Raw genomic sequence first — 26,925 nt, forward strand, 5'->3', positions numbered from 1 at the left:
GAAGGCTTTATTAAAATGAAGCAATCAGTATTATTTTATTCATGTGTTTAAATTTGGAAGGGATTAAGTTTGGAGTTTTATGTTTACATGGTGCAATAGAATGAGCTCTCAGGCTTTGGAATCTGACATTCAAAATTCTAATTCTGCCACTGGAGTAATTCTAGTTATAGCAAGCAAGTCCCCAGGTGACAATGGCTTAGCAATAAAAGTGCATTTGTTGCTCATGGCAGAGTCAAAGATGGCATCGCTGTTTATCACATGGTTTAGGGTTGTTCCTTATAGTTATTCAGGAATAAAGAGGCTCTGCCACACTCAGCAGGAAGTTCCAGGGTCATTCTCAGTATCAACTCAATGGTAGATAGGATGACAGATAAGATGCAGAAATAGCCCATGCTTCTTCACCATTTTGGTCTAGAAGTAACTACATCTCAATTGTGCTCCCATCCTATCTGTCAGAACTCAGGAAGGTACAAGGTATATTGTCTAGCAGGACAATTACTAATTTGCTACGTTACTTAGGCAAATTTAGTTATCAATATTATATGGTCTTTTACATTTTGACACCTCTGGAATCAGATTGTATCTTAGAAATGGTATATCATAATTTTATTGACTGATTTTTTTACTTATTGTATATGAAATATCGGCTCACCATCCAATCAGCAGTATCTTAGATTCAGGAAAATGGGATCCCAATGCCTAGTCCATAGGATTATGGTTAAGATTAAGTAAAATAGGAAGCATATGCAGATGTTACATAAATTTTCAGTACATATTAAATAGTAAATTAACATTTATACATTTAAAAAAAATTCTTTCTTGAAACAATAACCTCTTTTCTTGAAAAAGAGTCTTGTATGACTTTGTTATGCAATTTTACAACTGAAGTAAAATAGCTTGAAGTACTTCATTGTTTTTCTGTGAACAGCTAAGATATATTCTGTGCATTCATAGTTACCATCATCAAATATTCATTAAGCTTCCATATGCTAATAGAGCTGGATTGAGACTATATAAAGTAAGTTAAACAGATCTAATCCATTAAAGTATAAAGGAAACAGTTCTGGTTTAGACAAGAGTTTTACTGCCAGAGTGAAGGGGCCCTAGAACTATTTACATTATTAAGTTCTGCATTTGCTTTAAACAAAAACACGGGTCCCAAGGTAACTCTTATAAATCAGAAGGAAAAAAAGTCACCATTAATTTTGGCAGTCCTTGAGCTCGTAGATTGATATACCTTGACGTTGGTTTTTATGTTACGCTTTGAAGTGTTTTCAGTTCGTATTTGCACATAATACTTAATTTATACTCCACCAAAATTCAAAACTCAGCTTTGGAATCACATTTTTTATTAATTGGAAAAACATTTTTTATTTCCATCATTCTCCTTGTCAGGGCTTATTGAGGATTTAGGACAATACCAAGGAACAGCAATTTCAAAAGTCTGTTTCCTTTAAAAGGTAAAAAAAAAAATAAAATAAGTAAATTTCATATTGATTTCCGAAAGCAACACCAAGGTTGACTTTTCCAGGTTCATCAAAAGAGTGTTGCTAAAGATGTTTTAGGGCTGTAGAAAGATAGAAGTGGTAAGGCCACAAACACCAAAAACGTAAACAGAGGCTTAAAAGGCTGCATCGCCTCACGAGCAAAAAAGAAAATACTGTTGTAGCCAAGCCTCTAAACACCATGTCACTTGTCCCCTTATGTTACTGAAATCACCTCAGAAACTTTACAACTTCCTTTGAAAGCATTCGCTGTTCACATCTAGATTTTATATGGGGATTATTTTAAGTTGTTTCAATAAGCACTCATTTAGCTTATACTATGCTTGGCACAGAATCAGTGTGAATGCTTTTTCATTGCTATTCACAGGGAAACCAAATTCAGAATACTTAAATGTTAAAGGTATTAATTATTTCTTCACTTAAGAAATATTCTGGCAGTACAGCTGTATCAGGGATAGATGACTTACTGGCTTCACGAGGCCTTACGTCCTTCTGCCCTGACATTTTCAGTGTATTGGTGGTTGTTCTTCTCCTTTTTTATTTTTTTAGGTGCTTTGTTTTGTTCTACTTTATTTTTTGTTAGCATTATCATAAATTAATATTACAAAGGGATTTCACTGTGATATTTCCATAATGTGTACAATGTCCTTTGATCAAATTCACCCTCTCTGTTATACTCTCTGGGTCCCCAATTCTTCCCTTCTCTCATTTTTTGAAGAGTATTTAGTTCTTTTTAAGGTGATTTCATTTGGTTATAAGGTGGCTACTGTCAACTCCAAGTAGGTAGAGACAGGAAAGGGGAATGTCCTTTCTCATGTCCATCTTTTACAGACAAAAAAACTCCTCCATGAAGGTCCCTTAGTAAACTTCCCTTTATAATTCCTGTCTACCTTAGTTGATTGTAAACCAACCACAGCTGACCCTCCATATCCATGGATCCCATATCACAGATGCAACCAACTACAGATTAAAGATATTCAGAGCAAAATAATTTCATCTGTACTGAACATGTACAGACTTTTTTCCTCATAATTATTCCCTGAGCAATAAAATACAAGTATCTTTGTAGCATTTACAGTATGTTAGGTATTATAAGTAATCTAGATATGATTTCAAAAATACAGGAAGTGGCAAACACTGTGCCATTTTATATCAAGGACTTCTGCATTCATGGACCCGTTAACTGTGGGCTTCCTGGAATCAATTCCACGGGGACTGTACTAGTAAGATTAATGTGCATAGTTCTGTGTGAATCAGCCTAAGGCCATAATTATTTGCTTAGAAGCTGGGTAAGATCTCTATGGAAATGTTTAAAAGTTATTAGAAAGTTTTACTTTCTGACTGATGCACAGAAAGTATCAATCACTCCTTTAATAAGGTCATATGTCAATTTGTTAAGTTTCATAATAATGTCCATGAAGAGCTTGTATATTTTTATGAACTATTCTTATTTTAAATTTTTCATTGCTCTTGTCAGAGCACTTTGAATTGCAGTGTGTGACTTTGTGGGTAAAAGAAGTCTGTTGATTTTATACATTCTATCTAGGAATCTTGATACACTCTTTACTTTTAATGATTTCCAATGCTGCTTCTAAGTTTTTTCAAATGAAGACCATGTTGTCTACAAGTGATGATAGTTTTACTCTTCCTTTGCCATCTTACACTTCTTTCTTTTTCTTGTCTAAGTGCAATGGTTAAGACCTCTTAGATAAACTCAGTAACACATAATAGTACTCACCACTGTGTTCATGATTTTAATAGCTATGTTCACAAAACTTCACCAATATGTATCACACTTGCTTTAAATTTTTGACAGATTTCTTTTTAAAAAGTTAAAGAAGTTTTCTTTTAGTTGAAGATAGCAAAGAATTTTTAGCAACTGGGTTTTAAACAAAATTGTACTTTAAAAAATCTGAGGCGATCATATGGCTTGACGCTTCATTAAGCCTTATGTACATTAAACACAGTTGTCCCTTGAGATACATGGTGATTCCAAAATCTGCTCAGGTCTCTTGTCTAAAATGGTGTAATATTTGCATATAACTTACACATATCCTCCCATACACTTTAAATCATCTGTAGATTAACTAATACAAAGTAAATGCAGTGTAAATAGTTCTTATACTGTATGGTTAGGAAATAATGACAAGGAAAAAATCTCTACAGGTTCATTACACATGCATTTTTTATTCTCTTTTCCACATTCATTTGGCTGAATATGTGGATGCAGGACCTATGGATACAAAGAGCTGACTGTACATGGTTATTTGTGGCCAACAAAGCAATAATTAGCAGTATAGATAACTCATTTCTTAGGGACATTAACATGCAATGTATAAGTTTCATATTATTAGCTTCTTATTTATGCTGATACTGTATTAAGAATTTGTAAGTTACTGAAAAGTATTTGACATTTAGAATATGTGGAGTATAAAAAAAGTTCATCTTACAGACAGTGAGAATAGAATGGTAGTTTCCAGGGTTAGGTAGAAGGAGAGGGATTGAGTTTTGGTCAAAGGATACAAAAGTTCAGTTAGGAGTAATGAGTTCAAAAGCTTGTGAACGGCATGGTGACTTGTTAATATACTGTATTGCTGAAAATTGCTAGAAGAGTAGATTATAACTTCCACAATAATTATGTGAGGCAATACATGTGTTAATTTGCTTGATTTATTCTTCCACGGAATATATAAATATTTTAAAAGAACATGATATAAAATGATACATATATATAATTTTGTCAATTAAAATGATTAAAAAACATTGAAAGGAAGTAAAAAACTACTTGTGGTTACTTACAGAAATATATTTAGAATAAAAGTAATGAGATTAGTAAGTCAAGGTAGAAATATAAGGGCCAGAAAAAGAAAATGAATTATGTGTGCACATAATAAAATGATTTATTGTAAAATAAGGTTTCATTCATAAGTGAGATGTCAGCTGCAATAGGCCTCTGGGCTTCCTAATTGCCAAAGAAAATAAGAGCATATTACTAATAACATGATCTAAAGTTTCAACATGATACTGACAAAACTGGTTGTTCAAAAGAAATGCAATGTTCTGGTAGGAAGATCTGGAGAGTTTCCCCAGAGCCTCCTAAAGAGGAAGGATATATCGAAAATTGACTTACCTTCTCCAAATTGAAAAAAACAAGGGAATGACCAAGGGGCAGGGGAGGGACTATAAAAAAATCAGAGTAAAAATTTCCTGAGATTGACTTATTTGCCACCAATAGTCCATGAATTGGAAACTTGAGGCTCATGTTAGGATAAGTTACTAGGAGAGTGTGTCAACCAGTGTTCAGTGGTTTCACCTTTCCAGATAATTTGGTAGGTATTCTGTATTTTGTTTTAGATGAAATCTGATCTAGCTTTGACTCTTTAATATTTCATACTAATGCAAAGAGCTCTTCTTTACATTTTCATCTTTTTGTTTTGTTTTCACTGTACTTGTGATACTAGAATAGGAGGTTAAAAGAAATAAATAAGCATCAGCAGTTTCAAATTACAGCTACGAAATGTGTTGCTGGTATAAGCATTTTTTTTTTTGAATACTTGGCACAAAAGCAATGAATCCAAATCTTGCTGCTTTTTTCAAAAATGGGAAATACCATTAGACACATACCTTAAAAACAGAGGACAGTGAACCATTGGAAAGTATTGATTACGACATGTCAGCTAACCGAAGATGCTACCAACACACTCACAAAGATGTGGAGAAGAGCGCATCCCTTCTTGATCGCTCCTCTCGATCTGGCCTCATGTTTGAATGAAAAAGCCATCATTTGCCATGGTACTCAAAAGTACCTTTGTCTCACCTTTTAAAAAAAAAACATCTTTAAAAGGAGACTGGGTTGGCAAAAATCAGTTATATTACATTCTCCTATAGAAAAGCCTTGAAAGAGGGTAAGTGGTCACAAAAGAATCACTGCTTGTGTGCACTTGTTTATGTGTGTTCATATATGTGTATACAGAAAAGATGGAAAACAGCATTCCTTATACCTTTCTCGTGAAAAGAGTCAACTGGTCTTCTTGTTAAAAAATGGATTGTCCAGGCCCCATCCCATCTCTACAGAATCAGAATCTCCAGGAGAGGGTCCCCAAACTCCACATTTTAGATAAGCTCTCCAAGTTGTTCTTAGCAGCAGATAAGTTTGGAAAATAGCTTACTAAAATATTTTCAGTAGCTTATCTCAGCATTGGATTACAGATTTTTTTTCCTCTGAAAATTTGTTTTCTAAATTAACCATAATGAGTGTTTATTTCTTTGTAATTACACCAAAAATGTTGTTTGAAAAAGTAAGTTTGGAAGTGATCTTCAGCTAAATATTCACTTCTATTCTGAGCTTACTTAAATGCTCATCTGTTTTCTGTCCTCTTGTGAACACATATTACTCACTTGAGTAAATTCCTCATATATTGGTCCACTAACATTAAAAGTTTTATTGTCAACATGTGAATTTAAATTAAGCTACAATTAAATAATTTGTGTATTCTGCTTACTGACCTTCTGGAGCATGTAGTATGTAACAAAATAGCATTTAAAGTAAGTAATAATTTTTTGCCCGAATTAAGTGCCTTTTAACTTATTTCGCATTCATTTTTGGAGGCTTAAAAAATTAGCAAGCTGAAAATAAAATGACGGCACCATCAGTCTTTTTCATAAGTTATAATACTTGAAATTAATTAGTCCCAACTGGCTTATACTTTTTCATCATAGTATCTTCCATAATTTTACTGCTTAGTTCTTGTACTCACTGCTTTTCACCCTAAAAAAAACCCTGGTACTGTGAAGAAAATGACAGATAGTGATGTTATCAGTATTATTACTATGTCATTCATAGGCAAGTCCTTTAGAATAGTGACTTTACTAAGCCAAATGAGATGTGCAGTGTGTCATCTAAGGCGTGTGGGAACACAAAGCTTCCTTAATTATGCCAGTCTGTCCTTTGTAGTTTGGACTGCTTTATTTGTTATTTCTCTGGCAGCTTTATTAATCTCTCAAAAGAGGCATAAATAAAACTCCAGCTTCTGGAAGGTGGTAGGTGCTCTTGTCCTTTTCACTTTGAGCCCTCAGTACCATTTCCCACCAACAGTAATAAAATCGTGTGCCTCTTTTTTGTGATGTCCTTAGGTCTTCAGTGATTACAGTCAGGCTTAGCTAGAATTCTAGTAGATTTTTAAAAAGATCTAATTGCAATGCAGATGAATTTGCTTCCCTAGAGATACAGGAATTTACAGCACAATTTATGACTAAGCTTTTTTTTTTAAAGTCTAATCATTTTTTTGCTGCTAAGTACAAATCATAGACTGTAGTCTAATTTTAGATTTTGTAAGTAAGGTTTTCCAGCAAGGCTCATAGATAAGTTTTAGTTACAAATTGTGTGGCTCCTGATATTCACTTATTCAACAAATATTTATTGAGCAATGACTATGTCAGCCAATATGCAATATTCTTGCATTTTAACATGGAAGACAGATCTACTCTAATTTTTTAAATGTCAAGAAGAGTTACTTATGCAAGTATAAATTCTACAGAGAAGTAAAGATGATTTCATATTAAGGAGACTTAAGTAGTCTTAAGTAAACAGTCTTATCCTGCTATGTGCCTGTTTGACAAATATAGAATATATGCTAATTTACTTTAGCTACCTGATACACCAGGAAAACTGGCTTGATCAATTTTTAAAATATTCCACTGGTTCTTTGTGAATTGCCATGCCAAAGGAAAATAACAAAAACTGTCTTATTAAAGTAACACCAAGGTGATATATTAACATGTTTAAGCATATATAAATGTCCTATCCTTGATTCAGCTATTTAAGTATTTATAGTTGGCGGTGAAATAGAGGGCATTATAAACCAACTCTAAGGTCTACCAGTTATCCCCAGAGAAATCAGGTAAATATCTCAGGAGTTCTTTGTAAAGAACTAAATAAGAACTAAAATAAGATAAATTAGTACAACCTTTCTGGAGGGCAGTATGGCTATACATAGTAAAGAACCTAAAATTGAATACACTGTTTAACAATTCTGCTTCCTGTACTGTATCCCGAGGAAGTAATAAAGGATGCTCAAAGATTGTTCTACAAGGATTTTCATAATCGTGAAAAATTTGAGTCTGTCTAAATATTCAGTAACTCGAGGTTGGTTCAATAAATTACAGTGTGTTACCAATGCTTTAAAATGAGATTGAAGGAAGCTTTTCTAATGTTTTCTGCATCTATGATCATCACACATGCTATACACACTCATCAGTGACCTTCTTTATTACACATAGAAGTGGGACAAAAGAGAAGAGACATCAAGATATACATCCTTCAAAGTGTGAAAAGAATATATATTCATCAGATGTCAAAGAAGTAGTCCAAGGACCATGCATGTAGTGTAGAAGGGTCTGGAAGGGGTGGCCTGAGTAACTCAGGGTTAAGACCCATTTCCCATGGTTCCAGTAAAATAGAGTCAGTGGAGTCCCACTGGAGGGATTAGAGGTCATTGCACGCATGGTGTGGAGGCAGAGTGAGTTGTGATTGCCCGTTTTGTCTCGTTTGATATTAAAAAGGAGAGGTGAACCTCTAAGTCCTATAGGATAGAGGGGATCACTGCTAAACATCTTTCTGTGTGCTATATGCGTATGATCACATTTAATCCTTAACTCCAAAATGAAGCTATTTCTTCTCTGGTTTTCTACAGAGTTTAAATTACTTTCCAGCACCACAGAGGTAGTAAATGAAAGAGCTAGGATTTGAATTTTGACTCTGAATCGAACCAGTATGCCCAGAGTAAGAGGGAAACCAAAACTGTAAGAGCTGAATGGATTTTTGTGGTAGAGCAAAATCTGAGAGGAGAGCGTCCCATGAAGGTGATGAGGAGCTGTAGCCTCAATTTGAAATTGCCATTGAGAAGGGACCAGGTCTTTGTCACTCTGTTCAGCACATTGCATTCATGGTTGATGCCGCTGATAGGACCAAGACAGGAGTAGTTGTTTGTTTGGTATGTTTGATAACAGAATGACCTGGCTCTCAACCTTACCATTTTGTCATCTCCTAACTCAAACACTCAGAAGTATCTGGAAACCCCTTTATACTCTGGTTGCCCCTGTGCTGTCTGATGCTAGTGAAGTGCAGAACTAAACCGTTCCTCTCCTTCTCCATCATAGCCTGTAATTCCTGTAAGTAAAGGTTGATGGAAAATGAGGGAGCTAAGGACAAGGGAGCACCATTGCTATACTGTAGTATTTTATATGCCTTAACCCTTCTGCATAACAGGCTGCCATTGATCCACTGTTGACTCAGTTTATTCATTCATCAGACATTTATTGTATACCTACTCCTTTACAGGCTTGTTGTAAGTACTAATGATACTGAGATTAAAAGACCAACATATCCAGGGGGTGGGAGTAGTAATTGAAGAGCAGTTAGGGTCATGGAAAGATTTAATATTCTTAGGAATGGGAAGCATTCAAAGTATTTGTTGGCTGAAGAGAAAAATACCTGGAATAGGTAAGCATTTCATAGGCCAAGAAGAGAAATGGTGTCCAGTAATTAATAAGTACAAAGAAAGAAACCTGCAGGCATTCCTAATGAGTGACTGCTGTTTTCTCTGTGAGGAAGAAAGAGCACCTGCAGAACATTCAAATCTGTGTGTTAGGTGTAAGGCATAAGGAGCACCTTGGAAGCGTGGAACCACTCCCTGGTGGGTGGCTAGGGGCCAAGAAGGAAACAGCTGTGCATCATGGTGAGCCTATCTGTGATGGGAATTATGAATTTGTAACATGTCAACAATTATTTATTTTCTGCCAGCATTTAAATGTTAAAAGTGCCCACTAAGCTACTAGAGAAGCCCCTATTCTGATGGATTCCCTTACTTTTCTAATGAGGACATTGGTCATCAAGAGCTAAAACCTCGAACCTGGGCCATCAAATCCTAACTGTGAAATTCCTAACTCACTTCTAGAGGATACCAGAGACACAGGCATGGGTCATTCTGTGACCTGCCAGTGAGATCCTCTAGGCTGCTTCAGGGAGAACCATCTCCTCTGAAGGAAAGGATCCAGTGTCTCTTCCTCTCAGACCACTCCTTCCCTTTGCTTGTAGTGATGTAGGTTTTAGACTAACACGTTTTCCCTAGTTTCTGGCTACTCTGTTAGTCAGGATTCTTGTTTATAAGTAACAAAAATCAGCTATAACTTATAAACATAAGGAGTTTATCCAAAAGATGTTAGGGAGCTTACAGTTTCCCCCTGAAGGATTAGACAAATAAATGTGGAGATGAAGGGGCTGGCAGAGTGGCTAAAGTAGAAGAGCACTTGCCTAGCAAGTGTGAGGCTCTCCGTTCAAACCCTAGTTCCCTTCCCCACAAAAAGTTAAATAAATAATTGTGGAGACAAGGCAGCCACAAACTAGGTAGAAGCAGTTCCCCAAATCCTGCTGCAAGGACAGTCTGGAAGAAAAGGCATGATTATTGCCCTGGTTGCTGCCAGCAGCTTTGGCACCACTGACCAGCAGTGGTCACCAAAAGCTTCCACCAGAACCTCTGTCTCTGCTGTCTCTGGAACTGGCATTCACTCCCATGTACCCCAGAATGAGCTATTCTTGGCTTGTTTCCTTGGCATCACAAGCCTCCAAGTCAGGGTCTGGAGTGGGTGGTGTGATTATCAGGGAGCACCTCATGTGCCAAGAGCTGAAATTCACAGAACATGTGGGAAAGGAGTATGTGCATTCTTATCTGCTTTAGTGGATGTAGGTTCTGATATGAGTTGGGTGATGTTGGATGGCCATAAAGAACAGTAGATGTTCATTACAATGCCATGAAATGCATGAATAAATGTTTCAGTGTTATATTGGAACGCTAAGTTTCTCTGTGGATCCTCTATAGCAGACTATCTTAAATCCTTTGACTCTTTAGCGCCTGCAGATTTCCTGAAAATAGTGAGACCTCGGAAATGATTATGGAATGAACTTATAAGTGCTTGTTATCTGTGAGGAATATGTTCCAAGACCCCCAGTGTATGCCAAGCCATAGGTAGTCCCAAACTCTACATACATATCCAAGTTTAATGCCTTTTTCCATTTTAAGTAAGCATGTGTCACGCACTGTGGCTGTAACTTTTGCAGTTTGAGGTGTGACAGAAAACTAGCATGAATTTCTTTTCCTTCACAATTTCACAGAAGATTCATTCTTACTGTAGATCTTAGCAACCTCAGCATGTGATTTTTTTCCCCCTTGTGAAATTGAGAATATTCATCTTTACACTTAAAAGTAGCACTTTTATGGCTTTTCTTTTTTGGCACATCTAAATTGCTAGCATCACTACTCTTGTACTTTGGGGCCATTATTAAGTAAAATAGTGGTTACCTGAATAGAAGTACTGTGATATTACAATAGTTATCTTATACCAAGATTTACCACTCATTACCAAGTGATAAATGGACAGGTAGCAGATACATTGTGGATGTGCTTAACAATGGGATGATTCACATCCTGTGCAGGATGGAGCAGTGTGAGATTTCATCACACTACTCAGAACAGCACATAGTTTGAAACCTATTTTAAATATGTTTAAAATATAAGTCTATTTCTAGAACTTTTCAAATTAGTATTTTTGGATCTCAGTTGACAGTGAATAACTAAAACTGGCAAGCAGAACTGAGTATATTCTTTTAGCAAACATTTATTAGGCATATAATTTATGTCAAGCACTGTGTTGAGCACTGTTTGCAGGTCAAAGTGCCCTTGCTCAATAGCAAAGAAGAAAGTAATCAACAATAAAGACTGGGCTACCATGTACGAATCAACATATAAAGATAAAGATCTGGAGTGAAGAAATGCTGCTTAGGTAAGAAGTAGAGCGGATCTGAGTTAATGTCCCAAGTTGACATTGGGAATATGGCAGGCCAGGGGTAGAAAGGGTTGAAAACTCCCTACTATGATTTGGAGAGATGGTGGGAACAGAGGAAGTCAAGAGGGTGTGGGCACCTGCAGGAGCAGAGTGGGAAAGCAGCACTGGAGCTCTCCTCACTCTCCTCAGACTCTAGCACGTCTAGGGAAGTTGTAGCACCAGCTGACTCTTTTCTAAGTTACTGTAATGTGTGCTTACAGTGTAGCAAGCAATTAAATGTGCTGTCTTGAAAGTTCCTATAACATTGTCTTGCATGTTATTAGGACCATATAACCCTTTATATAAATAAACACAATATATCAAGGTTTCCACTTGGACTCAAATTCAGCCAAATGGCAGGTATATTCTTTCACCTTCGAGCTTTTTCATCCACCATCAGCTACATCACATTTGCTAGGTACTGTCCAAGTTCTCTGTGCTGTCCATAGCACTGCATCTCAGCCTTCTCTGGGCCCCTCACAACAGACACATCATGAGTGGTGCTCTGTTAGTAAAGTATCCTGACTGCTGGACCCACTGGATTACCTCCACTTCCATCCAGCAGTTCCTCCCTATCTTATGACTGCTGAAATTTGTGTGTGTGTGTGATTCCATCCAGCTTTTTAGTTGTGTGCCATGAAAGCATTGGTCCAGTTTCTCTCCTGACATTATTGGAAATGGAAATACAGGTTCATGTGCTTTTTATAGTTTAAATCTTATCCTCATGAGAATCTGAAAAGGGAGCTAGTAAGGATTTCTCTGCTCAAGAGATGAAGAAAATGAGGCACTGAGAATTTCAGTCTTTTTTTCATAGTCCTTTTTCATAGGGTCAAAGAGCTGGTAAGTAATGGAACCAGAATTAGAACCTGGGATGGTCTGGTTTTGGAGCTTGCATTCTTAACTGCCATGTCCACCCGTTTTCAAACAGGATAACTGCTTCATTGTCACAAGTATTCTTTTAAAGGTCAAACAAGCGAGAGCACACAAGGGAGGGGTGAGGATAGGTAAGACACCTAAAAAATTAGCTAGCATTTGTTGCCCTCAACGCAGAGAAACTGAAGCAGATACCTTAAAAGCAACTGAGGCCAATAGGAAAAGGGGAACAGGTACTAGAGAAAAGGTTAGATCAAGAAGAATTAACCTAGAAGGTAACACCCACGCACAGGAAATCAATGTGAGTCAATGCCCTGTATAGCTATCCTTATCTCAACCAGCAAAAACCCTTGTTCCATCCTATTATTGCTTATACTCTCTCTACAACAAAATTAGAAATAAGGGCAAAATAGTTTCTGCTGGGAATTGGGGGGGGGAGAGGGAGGGGGTGGACTGGGTGGTAAGGGAGGGGGTGGGGGCAGGGGGGAGAAATGAACCAACCCTTGTATGCACATATGAATAATAAAAAAAAAGGAATAAATAAATAAATAAATAAATTTCCTAATAACACTTGAAAATGAAAAAAAAAAAAATAAAGGTCAAACAAGGGCTGGGGGTGTGGCTCATGTGGTGGACAGCCTGCATATCAAGCATGAGTCTTTGAGTTCAACCCTCCAGTACTACAAAAAAACCCAAAACAAAACAAAAAAAACCTCTTATCTCTAAAGGTCAAACAAGTCTCCACTTTTACATTCATCCCTCACATCTTGGGGCAAAATTGCAAAAGCCTAGCCATATAGAATTTAATGTCAATAAATACAATGTATTTGGCATCTTCTTAATTGGCCATGTAACATAAACATATATTAGCAATTAATTTGCTCTGTATTTTTGTAGATCTACAGATGTTTATACTTACAGTTCGGTTCAAATCCATTGACTATTGCACAGATTGTGCTGTTTTATTAAATTTGGCTAAGGCATACAAGGATGAAATGATTTATACATCTAGTAATTGAACCATTTGAATGTTTAGTATGGAAATAAAAAATTTTAAAGCTGGAATCTTTAACTCTGAAAAATGGTATTTGTGAATAGGACTCAGAAAATTTCATTTGTGCACTCTTAGGAGCCAAATAGTTGTTACGATTGTGCCAAACCAAGAAACTTCTGTATACCCCAAGTGACCCCAAACTCCACCAGGAAAGCCAAGGGCTCTCCAGAAAGCTTAGGGAATCCAGTACAGTCTCCAGCATTCTGTTAAAGACCCAACATCTGTAAATCATCAAGGGCTTTATTGCTTTTGCTCCATTTTAAGACATAACTCCTCATCAGGTCCAAACTAATTTGCTTTTGTTATTTTTTCTCTTTAAAGAAAAGGACCTTTCTGCCTTTGTTAAAACTAAAAGAGTGACATATATTCCAATTTCTTTTGACAGAGAAAAAGACAAGCATATGAAAATAACCTCATCTGTCAAGGCCTGCAGCTAGAGGCAACAAGATCAGTAAGTGTCAGTGACCATCCATGACCACTGGGAATTTGTGGCCACTTGGAATTCCAGTACTGCACTGGAAGCATGCAACCCTGGCTAAACTATAGGCACAGGCTGGGAGGGGAGTCAGTCAGAATTGCATCATATGGAATGTATAACTTTTCTCTGATCAAAGTCAACAGACCTATTTTAATAGCCAAGGAGTTTAATAATAAATGCATTGTGGATGATTTTCTTCCTTTAAGAATCTTTTAAAAGTTTTTCTATACAAGAAATAGTTTATAGAAAGAATTAGAAAATGTAAGCATAGGGAAAATTAAAAAACTATCTGCATCTTAATTACCCAGAAATAACTTTATAGTCCTAAACTTTTCTTTCCTTACACATTTATATATATAAATTTTATATTATTTATATGTATTTTATATTTATTTATATATATAAATTCCCCTTTTGAAAGGGGAAATGACCCCTTTGACATTTTAACGGCAATATAACATAATGAATAGATATACAATAAGTTAAGCAGTCCATTTCTAGGTTTAGAAAATTTAAAAGTTTTTCATTAGTATAGTATTGCCATGAATATTCTAGTGTTGTTATCTTAAGTCATTAATTTGGATGAAGTGATGGACAAATTAACAAGTTTAATGTTCTCATTTAAAATACTAGATAAAGAACTATGATAATTTAATTACTTTTTTAATAATTCAAACTAAGAAATTATCTTTAAGTAAAAATTTATGATGGTTTGCAGATCTTCACTTTTAGTGTTACCTTCTGTGCATGTGTATGAAGAAAAATCTGTGTTTTCAAATTGTGCAAACAATGGCTTGATTTCCTGGTCTGTGTTTTTATTCTTTTAATATAGGTTTTGGATGACAAGCTTGTATTTGTAAAAGTACACGCACCATGGGAAGTGCTATGTACATATGCTGAGGTAATGCACATCAAATTGCCTCTGAAACCCAATGATCTGAAAACCCGGTCCTCGGCCTTCGGTACTCTCAACTGGTTTACCAAAGTCCTCCAAGTGGATGAAAGCATCATTAAGCCAGAGCAAGAGTTTTTCACTGCCCCATTTGAGAAGAACCGGATGAATGATTTTTATATTCTTGATAGAGATTCCTTCTTCAATCCAGCCACCAGAAGCCGCATTGTAAGTCTAAACCAAATTTAATTTCTGTCTTGAAGTGATTTGGAAGCTGTTATTGAATAATCCAGTGATGATTAGATTGGTCAAATCTAAAATCTCATCCTTTTATTTTGTATCTTTTTTTTAGGTTTACTTCATCCTGTCTCGGGTCAAGTATCAAGTGATGAACAATGTTGCCAAGTTTGGGATTAACAGGCTTGTGAATTCTGGAATCTACAAGGCAGCTTTCCCTCTCCATGATGTAAGTCAAATGGCAAAAATGAAGAGGTCCCGTGAGTACGTGGTGGTGGCATTGGGGAAAGGCTAACCTTCCCAGCCTTATGGCTCGTCCTTAGTAAAGTAAAGATAATATGCTGGAAGACCACACACAGCTCCTTTAGGTCAAAGAACCAAACCCTCCTGTTCACTGGTGCATCCCAGGCATAGAAAAGGTTGAATGGAATGAATGAATGAATAACAGTTTTGCTCCCACAGTATAGTAGTACTGATGAGCAGTTATCCAACATGAGCATTTCTGGGGTCAGAATTTCTACTCTGTCACACTGTAGCTGAATGATCTTATGAAAGCCATTTTCTTTGCTCTTCAGTTTCCTCATCAATAAAGTAGGGTAACAATAGGACCTACCTCATAGAGTTTTTATGAGGATTAATTGAATTAACCCATGTCAAATGTTAGTCCCTAGTATGGAGTAAGTGCTATATTTAAATGTTAACTTTTTTTATAATTACTGACAAATGTTATTATCAACCAAAAAAGTATTCAGTCTTTGTAAGAAAAAAACATGTTAGATATTCTCATTTAACACCTTCTATAAATAGACTTTCCCCCCTGAAATACAGTTTTCAAAATATCCCAGAGCTTGTTAAAAGGCATCAGTCTATCAATTTGTCTGACTCTCCAAAGAAAGCAAAGGTTGAGATAAATTGTACTGATGGATGAAGACAATATCGAAATGGACTGTACAGGATAATGAAACTAAGACACCAAACAACTACTTGATACACATGGATGAGCAAAGAAAAGGGATCTGGGTGGAGAAGCAGGTAATGAGCTTCCTGATTGAGATATCCAGTGTGGCCATCCAACCAGACAAGTCTGCGTGTTTTAATTTTGTGCCCCAGCAAGATTAGCAGCTGTAGTATGACATGAACTTTAAGGACACTTGCAAATAGTTGTCCTGAATATTAATCTGGAAAGCCACAGTTTTATAGTATTCACTTGACATTTGCCCACATCATGTCTTTTCTGATAAAATCTCTTTTAACTGCAGTGGTCCCATATCTAGGCCAGGGAATGATTCTGTATGGTATTCAGGAGAGAGCTGACTAGAGATCAGGGCCCATGCCAAGGCGTGGCTAGGTGGTAATCTGGTTCCAGTACATGAAGTAGGAGGATGAGTCAGACAGAAAAGTGTGACTGAATTTAAGCAGAGGCAGGAGGTTTCATTTCTTGAATATGCTAAGGGTGTAAATGATGTCAAGTTTCTTTGTTGTTGTTGTTTTTTTTCTGATACAGTTTATCACAGAATAACTGCTGAATTGGGAGACAAAGAATCCTGAGTTTTAGAATTGGCCAGTGCCCTGGTTTTCCCATTGTCAGAGGAAAGGGGTCAGTTGTCAGATGTTCCTCTATTGTAGGGATTTGGGCACTTGGGTGACCCAGTTTTTTATTTTTTAAGGCAGCCCTATGTGTAGGACACTAAGCATCCCTGGGAATCCCACCAAGCACCCCAGAATTATAACATCCAAGCATTCATCTCCATCCATATTCATTCACAAATGGTCACAAGGAAGATAGCAATAACCTGGTTTAGAGTCACTAAAAATTCAGCAGTATTTCTGTCCCTTCCAGCAAGAGAGGCCACATTTAATAAACAGGTTTGTGAAATCATGATGACTATGTCACTAACTTGTTATCTTCTATTTCTCAGTGCACATTTGGCTGTCAGTCAGAGGATCCCAGCTGCCCTAATGAACGATACCTTCTGTACAGGGAATGGGCTCATCCGCGAAGCATATACAAAAAGCAACCCTTGGACCTTATCAGGTCGGTTATTATAGAGTGCACCCCAGTGGGAAGCACTCAGGGTTACCCTTGTGGCATTTTAAAGACAATATTCAAATAATACTATCAATCAGGGAAGCTCACCCACAGCTCTGAGCTCAGAGTTTTTATTGAGGCTTCATTATGTAGGCGTGATTGATGGACTCATCACCCATGTGGCTCAGTCTCTAGTCCCTTTCTGCGCTGGGAGTGTAGCACAGTGGTAGAGTGCTTGTCTAGCATGTGCAAAAACCTGGGTTTGAAACCCAGTACCATTCCTGCACCCCTTCCCCACAAAAAACTATAGTTCCTTCCTATCCCTGCAGGTCCAGTCAGTATCACTTGGTTCACAGCCACAAGTTTGTAATCACCTGGTTGATCTTTTTTGGTATGAACAGCTCCATCCTGAGTCATCTCATTAGCACAACCTGTCTAGGGCCCACCATGACTCACCTCATTGGCATAAACTTTCAGGTGTGATCCACAGAGGCCACAATGAATAAAATGACATTCTTATCTCTCAGGAAATTCCAAGGGGTTAGAAGTTACCTCCAAGGAGCTGGGAGCAAGATCCATCAAATTCTTTACTGCACAGGAATAAATATAGATTTGGTTTCTATCTTATGTTAAGACATAACAGTTTTCACTGTTTTGCTGTATCTGCTGTGAGGTACAATCTCATTATATCTCATAAGAAAAAATGACTGACTCAGGGCTTGGCTTCTCAAAGCACCAGTGTTGGCTATTCCATAAGTTTATGTGGTTTGAGCATATGCTCTATGTACTGCTGGAGGGAGATAGACCAAAGAACAAACAAACAAATACAAACAAGCAAACAAACAATAAAGAGAGGAAAAATTTTTTCAGTTCTGGTGATCAATTTAAACTAGGACCTCAAGCATGCCAGGCAAGCACTGTACCACTGAGCTACATCCCAGCCCTAGAAAACTTTTTAATTGAAATAAAGAAGTAACAGAGATGAGATTAGGGGGTAGATAAGGAAGTGAGTCAAGAAAGTTATCTTTGAGTAGTGATATTTTAGCTGAGACCCAAATAGTGAAAAGGATCTAGCACTTTTTGGAAGGAGTCATTCCAAAAATAAGGGTAGTTTGTACAATGGCTATGCAGCACAAAAAGCATTTGGCAAGTTCAAAGAAATGTGGAAGACCAGTGCTCATGAAAAAGAGAATGAGAAGATATAAAATAGGAGGGGTAGCAGGATCAAGGAAGGAGTTTAGACTTGAAGTGCAATGAGAGGCATTCAAGTAATTTGTTTTCATTCACATTTGCAAAGATAATGAGGAGAATGGATTACAGGGGGCATAGGATGCAAGGAGACCAGATGGGAAGTTATTAGTGTAGGCCAGGTAAGGGACTGTGGGAGCAGACTTGGAATGTATTTTGGGATCAGAGTTGACAGAATTTGGCTGAGGATTGGGTGTTGGGAGTATGAGGAGAGAAGAGCAAGGTTATCCTCAAGTCACGTGGAGCCAAGTGACTGTTCTTTCTTTGACATCTCAATTTTAAATATATAAAGTCTGCATGTTTCTGTCACCCAGCTGCAAAAAGTATATGCTTTTCAACTTTATCTCTACCTCCTTGTCTCCTTCTTCCACTAGACCATTTGAAGAAAATTCCAAATATTATTTCCTTAACATCTATTTTTTAAGTGACAAGTTCTCTTTTATATATAACCAAAATACCCATTTTTAAGAAAAATAAACAGTAGTAATTCTTCAATGTCATAAAATAATCGATATTCACATTCCCCTGATTATCTCAAACATATATAATAATTTTTTGGTTCAAATCAGGTCCAGATATGATAACTCAAATATCTCTCAAATTTCATGTAATCTGTAAGATTTTTTTTTCTTGATTTCCTTGCAATTGTGCAAGAATTCACTGCATTCTCCATTTGCTAATTTCATTCTCATCTCTGGTGGTGTTTGAACTTGTTCCTCTGTTCCATGAGTTCTTGCTTTAGCTAAGTAGTGAGATCTTTATCAAAAAGTTTGATGTATTTTGTACAAAAATATTTAATGCATGTAGTCAAGTGTTTCTATCACAAGGTACATAATGTCCAGTTGTCTCTTTTTTGTGATGATAGCAGTCATTCATAAGAACTACGTTAACCTATTTGCATTACTATTACAAAATACCCAGGCCTAGCTACTTTATAAAGAAAGAGGTTCATTTTAGCTCACAGTTTTGGAGCCTGAAAGTCCAAACAGCATAACGCCAACTCTTTTGAAGGCCCCCCTTGCCTCCTCATGGCAGGGACACACGTGTCAGGGAAAGATCACATGGCCAGACAGGGAGCCTGAGGAAGGAAAGGAACTAGTCTCGCTCTTTTCACAACAATCCTCTTGTGGGAACTAACTCATGGTCTCGTGTTAATTCCTTCCAAGGGTGACGCCTCCAACAACTTCCCAGTGGATTTTATCTTTTAAAGGTCCCACCCCCATTTAATGCTTCCATGTGTGAGACTAAGCTTTCAGCACGTGACCATTCTGGGACACGTTTACACGTCGTCAAAATCATAGCAAGAACATACTCCAGGTACTGTCCTGAGCGTGCTGTTTGCTAGACCACAAAGCCCAAGTCACGTGTAAGTGAGCACACTTTGCTCAACCCAGCTCCTGATTCCATGCCAGTCCCAGCCCTTCCGTTACCCCAGGGATGTAGTCTCCAGCAGGCCTGTGATCTGTGGTGCTGGTATCAGTAAACACTGACCCAGCCCAGAACTGCTCCTGTGTGAAGCCTCCCACGACTGCAGCTTGAGCCAAGTCCCTACTAGGAGTTCACCTCAGCTCCATTCTGAACCTCATGTCCCATATAGGCCTCAAAACTGAGGAAGTGTCCAGGTGCTGCAGACTAGATGGAGGCAGACACAAGTCAGTTGGGAAAACAGGAGCCTAGTAACACTGCCTTACCATCACATCACTGTTTCCTCCTCATTCCCAAACCCTGTCTTTGCCAGGAACAGTTCTGGCACTGCTTCTTGCTTACCCTGCCCTCTTTTAATCTCTCCTCCTACCTCTTCCATTTCACAAAGTGCACATTCTTCAATGTTTACAACATAGAAAAATAAGAAGTGCTCATTGCAAAGAATACAGGGCAGTGGATTCCTGAGTTGTATCCATCCTGCCCTTTCCCACTCTCAAAATGAGTTGTATGGAACTTTGATCATGATACATTCCACTACAGCTTGGCACAGTGGTCCCCCCACCCACCACCACCTGCGGTTTTACTTTTGGTGACTTCAGTTACCCACAGTCAAAAAGAAGAGGTGGGTATGGCTCAAGTGGTAGAGTGCCTGCTTAGCAAGCACAAAGCCCTGAGTTCAAACCCAGCACTGAATGCGAGAAAGAGAGAGAGAGAAAAGCTAAATATGACAAAATAAGGTAAATGACAAAATTTTGAGAGAGACTATCTTCACATACCTCTTACTATTAGTCATCTTTTACTGTGCATATTTATAAATCAAACTTTACCATATGTATGTTTGCATAGGGACAAAACATAGTGTATATACAAGGTTTACACTATTTAAGGTTTCAAGACATTGGGTTCCTTGGAATGTATCCCCCTCCCCCACAGGTAAATGGGACAATTATATTATATCAGTCATTTTCTTATTATTATTTGTGACTTATATTACATTTCCTCCAAAGGAAGTTTTCTAAATCAGTAAAACCAGATAACTGAGCAAATTGCTCATTTATTTCATGCACATAAAAAAATAATCTTTGATGAATATGTAAAATTGTGCTAGCCTTTACAAAGAATGATCGTGTTACTCGTTTGTTCTTTTTTTCAGCAATAATCCCTCTCATGTAACTTTACTTTGCTTCAACAGGTAGTGATAAGGCTCTGTAGTTCTATAATGTGTGATACACTTTTCATTTCATAGTAGAACTCAGGATCTTACTGTTAGATGAATACGTTCTGAGGGTGATTTGAGTCAGAGGTTTTCACTTAAAGCCTCCATTAGTTAAGACTCAGAAGTTAGTATTGGGATGAAGCTGAAGAGTGATTACCTGTGTGTTCTAAAAATAATCTCTTTTTCTTCAGGAAGTACTATGGAGAGAAGATTGGGATCTATTTCGCTTGGCTGGGCTATTACACTCAGATGCTCCTCCTGGCAGCAGTTGTGGGGGTGGCCTGCTTTCTCTACGGGTATTTTAATCAAGAAAACTGTACATGGAGGTAACCTCTGTTTATTCCTGTTACCACTCTGGAAAGTTGATTAGACAAAAAATTATTTGCAGGATTTTAGACTCTCCTGGTAAAAGAAGACTTGTCACAGAGCGTTCGTTGCTTTGGATGAGGTATCCCCTTTGTTCTGAGCATAATAACTAAGTGAAATGGGAAAACATTTTTCTCAGATAATCCACCCCAGCCTCTGACAGGAGCATTGCCCTTAGGAAACACTCCAATATTTTAAGACAATTCTTTGTTTGAAAAAGAAAGGAGGACTTGAGGGAGGATTACCCTTGAACTTCTGGCCCCACAGGAATGCTTTGCTCAGCCTTGCAGAGCTAGGCAGAAGCCCCTCTCATTTCTTCCAGGTTTCAGTGGGAAAACTGGTGAAGCTTTCTGCTTTTCAAAATGACATCTCAATCTTAATCTAAAATAAGAATTGCATGTTTAAAAACTCAAGTAACTAGTCATGGTTTTGTGTCTTTATTTATTCCTCACAATGTCAAGGGAAAAATAAATAAGTGACAGAGAGTGCGCTTGTGCTCGATGTCGGAATTAAAATACCAGCTGCACTGGGTAAAGGAAATCCCTGGATACCAAGCACTCCAAAGGGCTGTGAATTGTGTTGTCATGCCTCTGCTTGTGGGTGTCTTAGCCTCCGCAGGGGGTGTAGCATGAACCACTGTCTCTTGATCAAGCGGCCTCTATCCAGGTGTGACAGCCACATCAGAATTTCTGGGCACCAACAATGAGTTGATGACCAAATTTTACAAACTTGGATCCTAAAACAAGATGCGTACACAGCAGCCCTGAAGCATCAGGATAATTACCCATTCCATTTGATAGAGGATTTTGTGTCTTTTGTGGCTTTTCAGCTAGGAAATGCAGAAGGGTTTTGAAGTACTCTCCCCCTCTTACTGAAAAAGACTTTGGGACGGATAGCCAAATGCTGACACCCTGCCCCCAAATTTTTTTTTCTTCTCCACTGTTTTATATATTGTTTCAGCCTATGCTAACTAAGACATTTCAAAAATAGATTTTCAGAGTGCAGAAGTCACATTTTTATAAAATTCTCATGGGGTTGTTCTTGTTATAACTCATGAAATCGCCACGGTAGTAACATTTCATATTTCCTGCCATTTCGCACAGATTAATTTATAGAGAATGAGGTCTTGGGGATTTACTGCCTGTGCTCAGAATTACTTTACTTTACTTGATTATTGAGTATCTTTAAAATGTTTAGAACATATAAATTTTTAATTTTTCAGTTGGCTCTTTTATATGCTAATAGAGTCACAAGAATAGAAAAAATTCTGTTAGGTATAAGGAATAATGACCCATCTTCCAATTTAAGAAAAAGAATATTATCTTGAATTAACAGTGCTTTGTTCAATTGTGTCCCTCCCCTTCCACTTTGGAAACAGCTAACATATAAAATTTTGTATTTATCATTCTTTTGCATTTTCTGTATTTTAAATCACATGTCTGTTGCCCTACAAAGTACATTTAATTCTGTGTGTTTTTGAAAACATGTATATACAAGTGTAGGACACGATGGATATTTCCTCTTCTTAAAATGCAGACTCAAAATTTATATCCTTCTTTTAAAATAACAACTTTATCATGATATAATCAATATAATATAACATGCACCTATTTACAGTACACAATCAGATATTTTAAGTATATTCTTAGACTTGTACAGCCATCACCACTATCTAATTTTAGAACATTTCATCACTCCCAAAAGAAACCAGTGTCCTTCCTTTAGCAGTCATTCCCTATCTCCCCTCTCCCTTGACCCCTAGCAACCATTAACTTTTACTGTTTCTTTGGATTTCCCTACTCTGGACTTTCCCAAAAAATGGAGCCAGGCAGTATATGGCCATGTGTGACTCCTTTTTTCACTTACCATATTGTTTTCAGGGTTTACCCATGTTAAAGCATTTATTGGTATTTCATTCCTTTTGTGACCGAATAACATTCCATTTGATGGATATGTCACATTGTCTATCCACTCATCAGTTGATGGACATTGGGTTATTCACACTTTTGGGATATTAGGTATAATTTTGGGGAACATTGACAAACATTTGTAGGAACATGTGGTTTCAAATTTCTTGAACAAACAATGGAATTGCTGGGATACATGGTAATTCTGTGTTTAACATTTTGAGAAACTTACAATGTATTTTCCAAATAATGTACCATTTTACATTCTCATTAGCAATGTGTGAAGATGCCAGTTTCTCCACATTCCAGACAGCATGTGGGTTTTTGTTTGTTTTTACTTTTTTTAATATTAATCATACTAACTAGTATGATGTAGTATATCATTGTTGTTTTTGATCTTTATTTCCCTAATCCTTTTGATAGTGAGCACCTCTTCATGTGTTTGTCATTAGGATAGCTTCTTTGGAGATAGGTCTGTTGAAATCTTTCACCTATTTTAATTGTGTTGTCTTGTTCTTGTTGAGTTGTGTTCTTTATATATTCGGGATATAAGTTCCTTATCAGTTATTGTCTTAGTATCTTTGAACTTCTGCAACAGAATACCAAAGACTGGGTAATTTGTAAAGAACAGAAATTTATCTCTCGCAGTTCCAGAGGGAAGAAGTCTGAGATCAAAGCACCAGCATTTGGTGTCTGGTGATGGCTGTGCGTACTTTGGAAGGATGCCATGTCTTCACGTGGCAGAAGGGCAAGAGGGGCAAACACTTCCTGTCAACTCCTTTATAATTCCATTCCTGAGGGAGAAGGCCTCAAGTTCTAATCACCTCTCACAGGTCCTATCATTTAATATGACATAGGCAACATCTGAATTTTGGAACAGACACATTCAGACCATAGCAGATACATTGAAAATACTCTTTATTATTTTGTGGATCAATTTTTCACTTTCATAGCATTTCTTTGAAGCACAGTAAATTCTAATTTTTATGACATCCCATTTACCTATTTTTTTCTTTGGTTATCTGCATTTTAATGTCATATCTAAGACGTCAGTAATCCAAAATCATCAAGATTTTCTCAGTGTTTATCTTCTAAGAGATTTGTAGTTTCAGGTCTGTGATTAATTTTGAGTTAATTTTTGTAAATGATTTGAGGTAGGGGTCCAGCTCTTTTCACATATATATCCAGTTGTCCCAGCACCATTTTTGAGGAGGTGCTTTCTTTCCCTGTTGAGTTATCTTGGCAATCTGTTGAAAATCAGTTATCATATGTGTAAAAGTTTATGCACACCTAGTTCTTTTCCACTGATCAGCATATCTGTCCTTTATACAAGCCCTGTACTAAACTCATTGCTGTAACTTTGCAGTAAGTTTTGAAATTGGAAACTTCAATATGTTCAAGATCATTTTGGCTATTTCAGGTCCCTTGCATTTCCATGTAAATTTTAGAATCCACTTATCCATTTCTACAAAAAATTCAGCTAGGATTTTGATGGAATTGTGTTGACTCTCTGGGTCAGTTTGGGGGAATAGTGACATTTTAAGAGTATTAAGTCTTGTTTTCCATGAATACAGGATGTTTTAACATTTATTGAGGTCTTTTTAAATTTCACCAGTATTTTGTGGTTCTCCATGTATAAGTCTTATACTTCTTTTTTCTTTTTTCCTTAGATATATGATAAGTATTATATTCTTCTTGATACACTATAAATAAAATTGGTTTCTTAATTTCTCTTTTGGATTACTTATTGTTAGTATATAGAAATACAGTTGTTTTTGTATATTGATTTTGCATACTGCAACCTCATTGAAATGTCTTTTTTATCCAAATAGGGTTTGTTTGTTTTTTTTGGTGAATTCCTTAGGCTTTTTATATGTAGTATCGTGCCATTTGTGAGTAGAAATATTTTTTCTTTCTTTTCAACCTGAATATCTTATACTTATTTTTCTTGCCTTGTCCTAATTTCTTCTTCTTTTTAAAGGTTAGAATACTTGGTAGACAGTCTTTCTGTTTGCACTTAGTATTCATTATCCCACTGCCTCTGGACGCCATAGTTTCTGATAAGAAGTGAGCTTCTAATCTTAGTGAGGAGCCTTTGTGTGTGCTGAGTCAGTTTTCTCTTTCTGCTGTCATGAGTCTTTCCACAGCTCTGTCTTTCGACATATGGAGTATGGTGGAACTAGGTTTGGATCTTGGAGTTTTTCCTACTTGGAATTTGTTGAGGTTGGAGTTTGAGATTAATGTTTTCAACAAATTTGGGGAGTTTTCATAAATTCTTCTAATTTTTTTTTTTTTTTTTGCCCCTTTCTCTCCTTTTCTTCTGGGCCTTATGTAATGTTTGTGTTGGTTTGTCAATGTTGTCCCTCTAGTGTCTGAAACTGTATTCATTTTTTTCATTCTTTTTTCTTTCCATTCCTCAGACTAGACAGTCTTAAAGCTCATAGCTTTAACTTCACTCATGCTTTCTTCTGTCGTTTCCCATCTGCAGAGGAGCCCTTCTGCCGAGTTTTTCATTTCACTTATTGTACTTTGTTGCTCTTGAGTCTCTAATCGGTTCCTTTTAATAATTCCTGTCTTTATTGATATTCTCTACATGGTGAGACATTGTTCACGTACCTTCCTTTAATTCTTTAGATCCATGATTTTCTTTGCATGTTGAAGTATGTATAATTGCTTATTTAAATTGTTTGTCTAATAAGTGCTATGTGTGAGTGTCCTCAGAGTCAGTTTTCATTGACTGCTGTATGTTAGGTCATTTCTATTTCTTGGTGTATCTTGTGATTTTTATATTGAGAACTTATTATAATGTGGCAAATATGTATATCAGATTTTCCCCCTCTTCAGGGTTTGTTGTTACTTCTATTTGGTGTTTTCACTACTGCTATTCCTGGACTAAATCTGTGGTCTATATTCTTTGTCATGTGTGGGCATTGAAGTCTGTTCAGTAAGAGTAGTTGTTAGCTAATGGGTGAATTGGCCAGTAATTTCATTAAAGGATGAAACCAATCCTTCCCTTTTCTCTGCCTGTGAGTGTGTATATGTCTGGTAATGTGTTTAATACTCCAGCAGGCAGTTTTCAGCTCTCCCTTGCCTTTTCCGTAGGCAAGAACCTTAAGGTTCTTGTGCAGAAACTCAGGGTTAGCCAGAAGTGAAAGATTAAGGTTTTCTTATGTCTTTACTGGCCTTGTGCACTGTCTGACACATGCATGTGACCTTCCACAAACTCAGGAATGTGTTAGAGCTTTTTAAAGTCCTTTATGGGCACCTCAGTCCCTAATTCTTCCTTTTAAGCTTTTGCACTAGCATCTGCTGGTATCACTGCCTCAGGCAGCTGCAATGTTTAATTCCTGCTGATTGCTTTCAACTGACAAATTAGGGATTGGGCCTTTCGCACAGTGTGAGCTCTGAGTATAAGACCACAAATAACAAATCCTCAGCATGCAGCTTTTTCCAGGCTGCTGCTGGACAGGTCAAATACTGACAGTTCTCTGGAGATGAAGTATTTTGGGACACTCCAAACTATTTCTACCCCATTCCGGGCTACTATGCTGCTATTTTTCACAACTCCCATGGCTGTGAGGCTGGTGGTTTTTAGACTACTGTGAAGCAGGGGAGAAGAGATGGGAACTGGTCAGGTTAAAATGCCATGAACTCACTATTCTTATAGAGATTAGCCAGTTTCCCTCAAATAAATATTCCTCCAATCACTGCACACATTTGGCTAATTTCCAGAGTTCTGCAAAGGTTGATTTTTGACAATTTTTGCCAATGCTTTTATGAAGGATTGGGTTTTCCAAGTGTTTCCCAAGCCCATTT

At 37.1% G+C, this 26,925-nt stretch overlaps 1 protein-coding gene across 2 annotated transcripts in view; it reads left to right on the plus strand.

Moving 5' to 3' along the window:
• Ano6 (anoctamin 6) overlaps window positions 1-26,925 on the plus strand; it is a 177,426-nt gene that overhangs the window by 104,437 nt on the left and 46,064 nt on the right. For both annotated transcript variants that reach the window (XM_074083210.1, XM_074083211.1), the window contains 5 exons: window positions 13,697-13,762; window positions 14,622-14,909; window positions 15,034-15,147; window positions 16,838-16,953; window positions 21,028-21,162. In XM_074083210.1, the coding sequence (XP_073939311.1) occupies window positions 13,697-13,762; window positions 14,622-14,909; window positions 15,034-15,147; window positions 16,838-16,953; window positions 21,028-21,162 (719 nt within the window). The remainder of the gene's footprint in view (window positions 1-13,696; window positions 13,763-14,621; window positions 14,910-15,033; window positions 15,148-16,837; window positions 16,954-21,027; window positions 21,163-26,925) is intronic.

This window comes from Castor canadensis, chromosome 8 (assembly GCF_047511655.1).
Source record: "Castor canadensis chromosome 8, mCasCan1.hap1v2, whole genome shotgun sequence".
Lineage (NCBI taxonomy): Eukaryota > Metazoa > Chordata > Mammalia > Rodentia > Castoridae > Castor > Castor canadensis.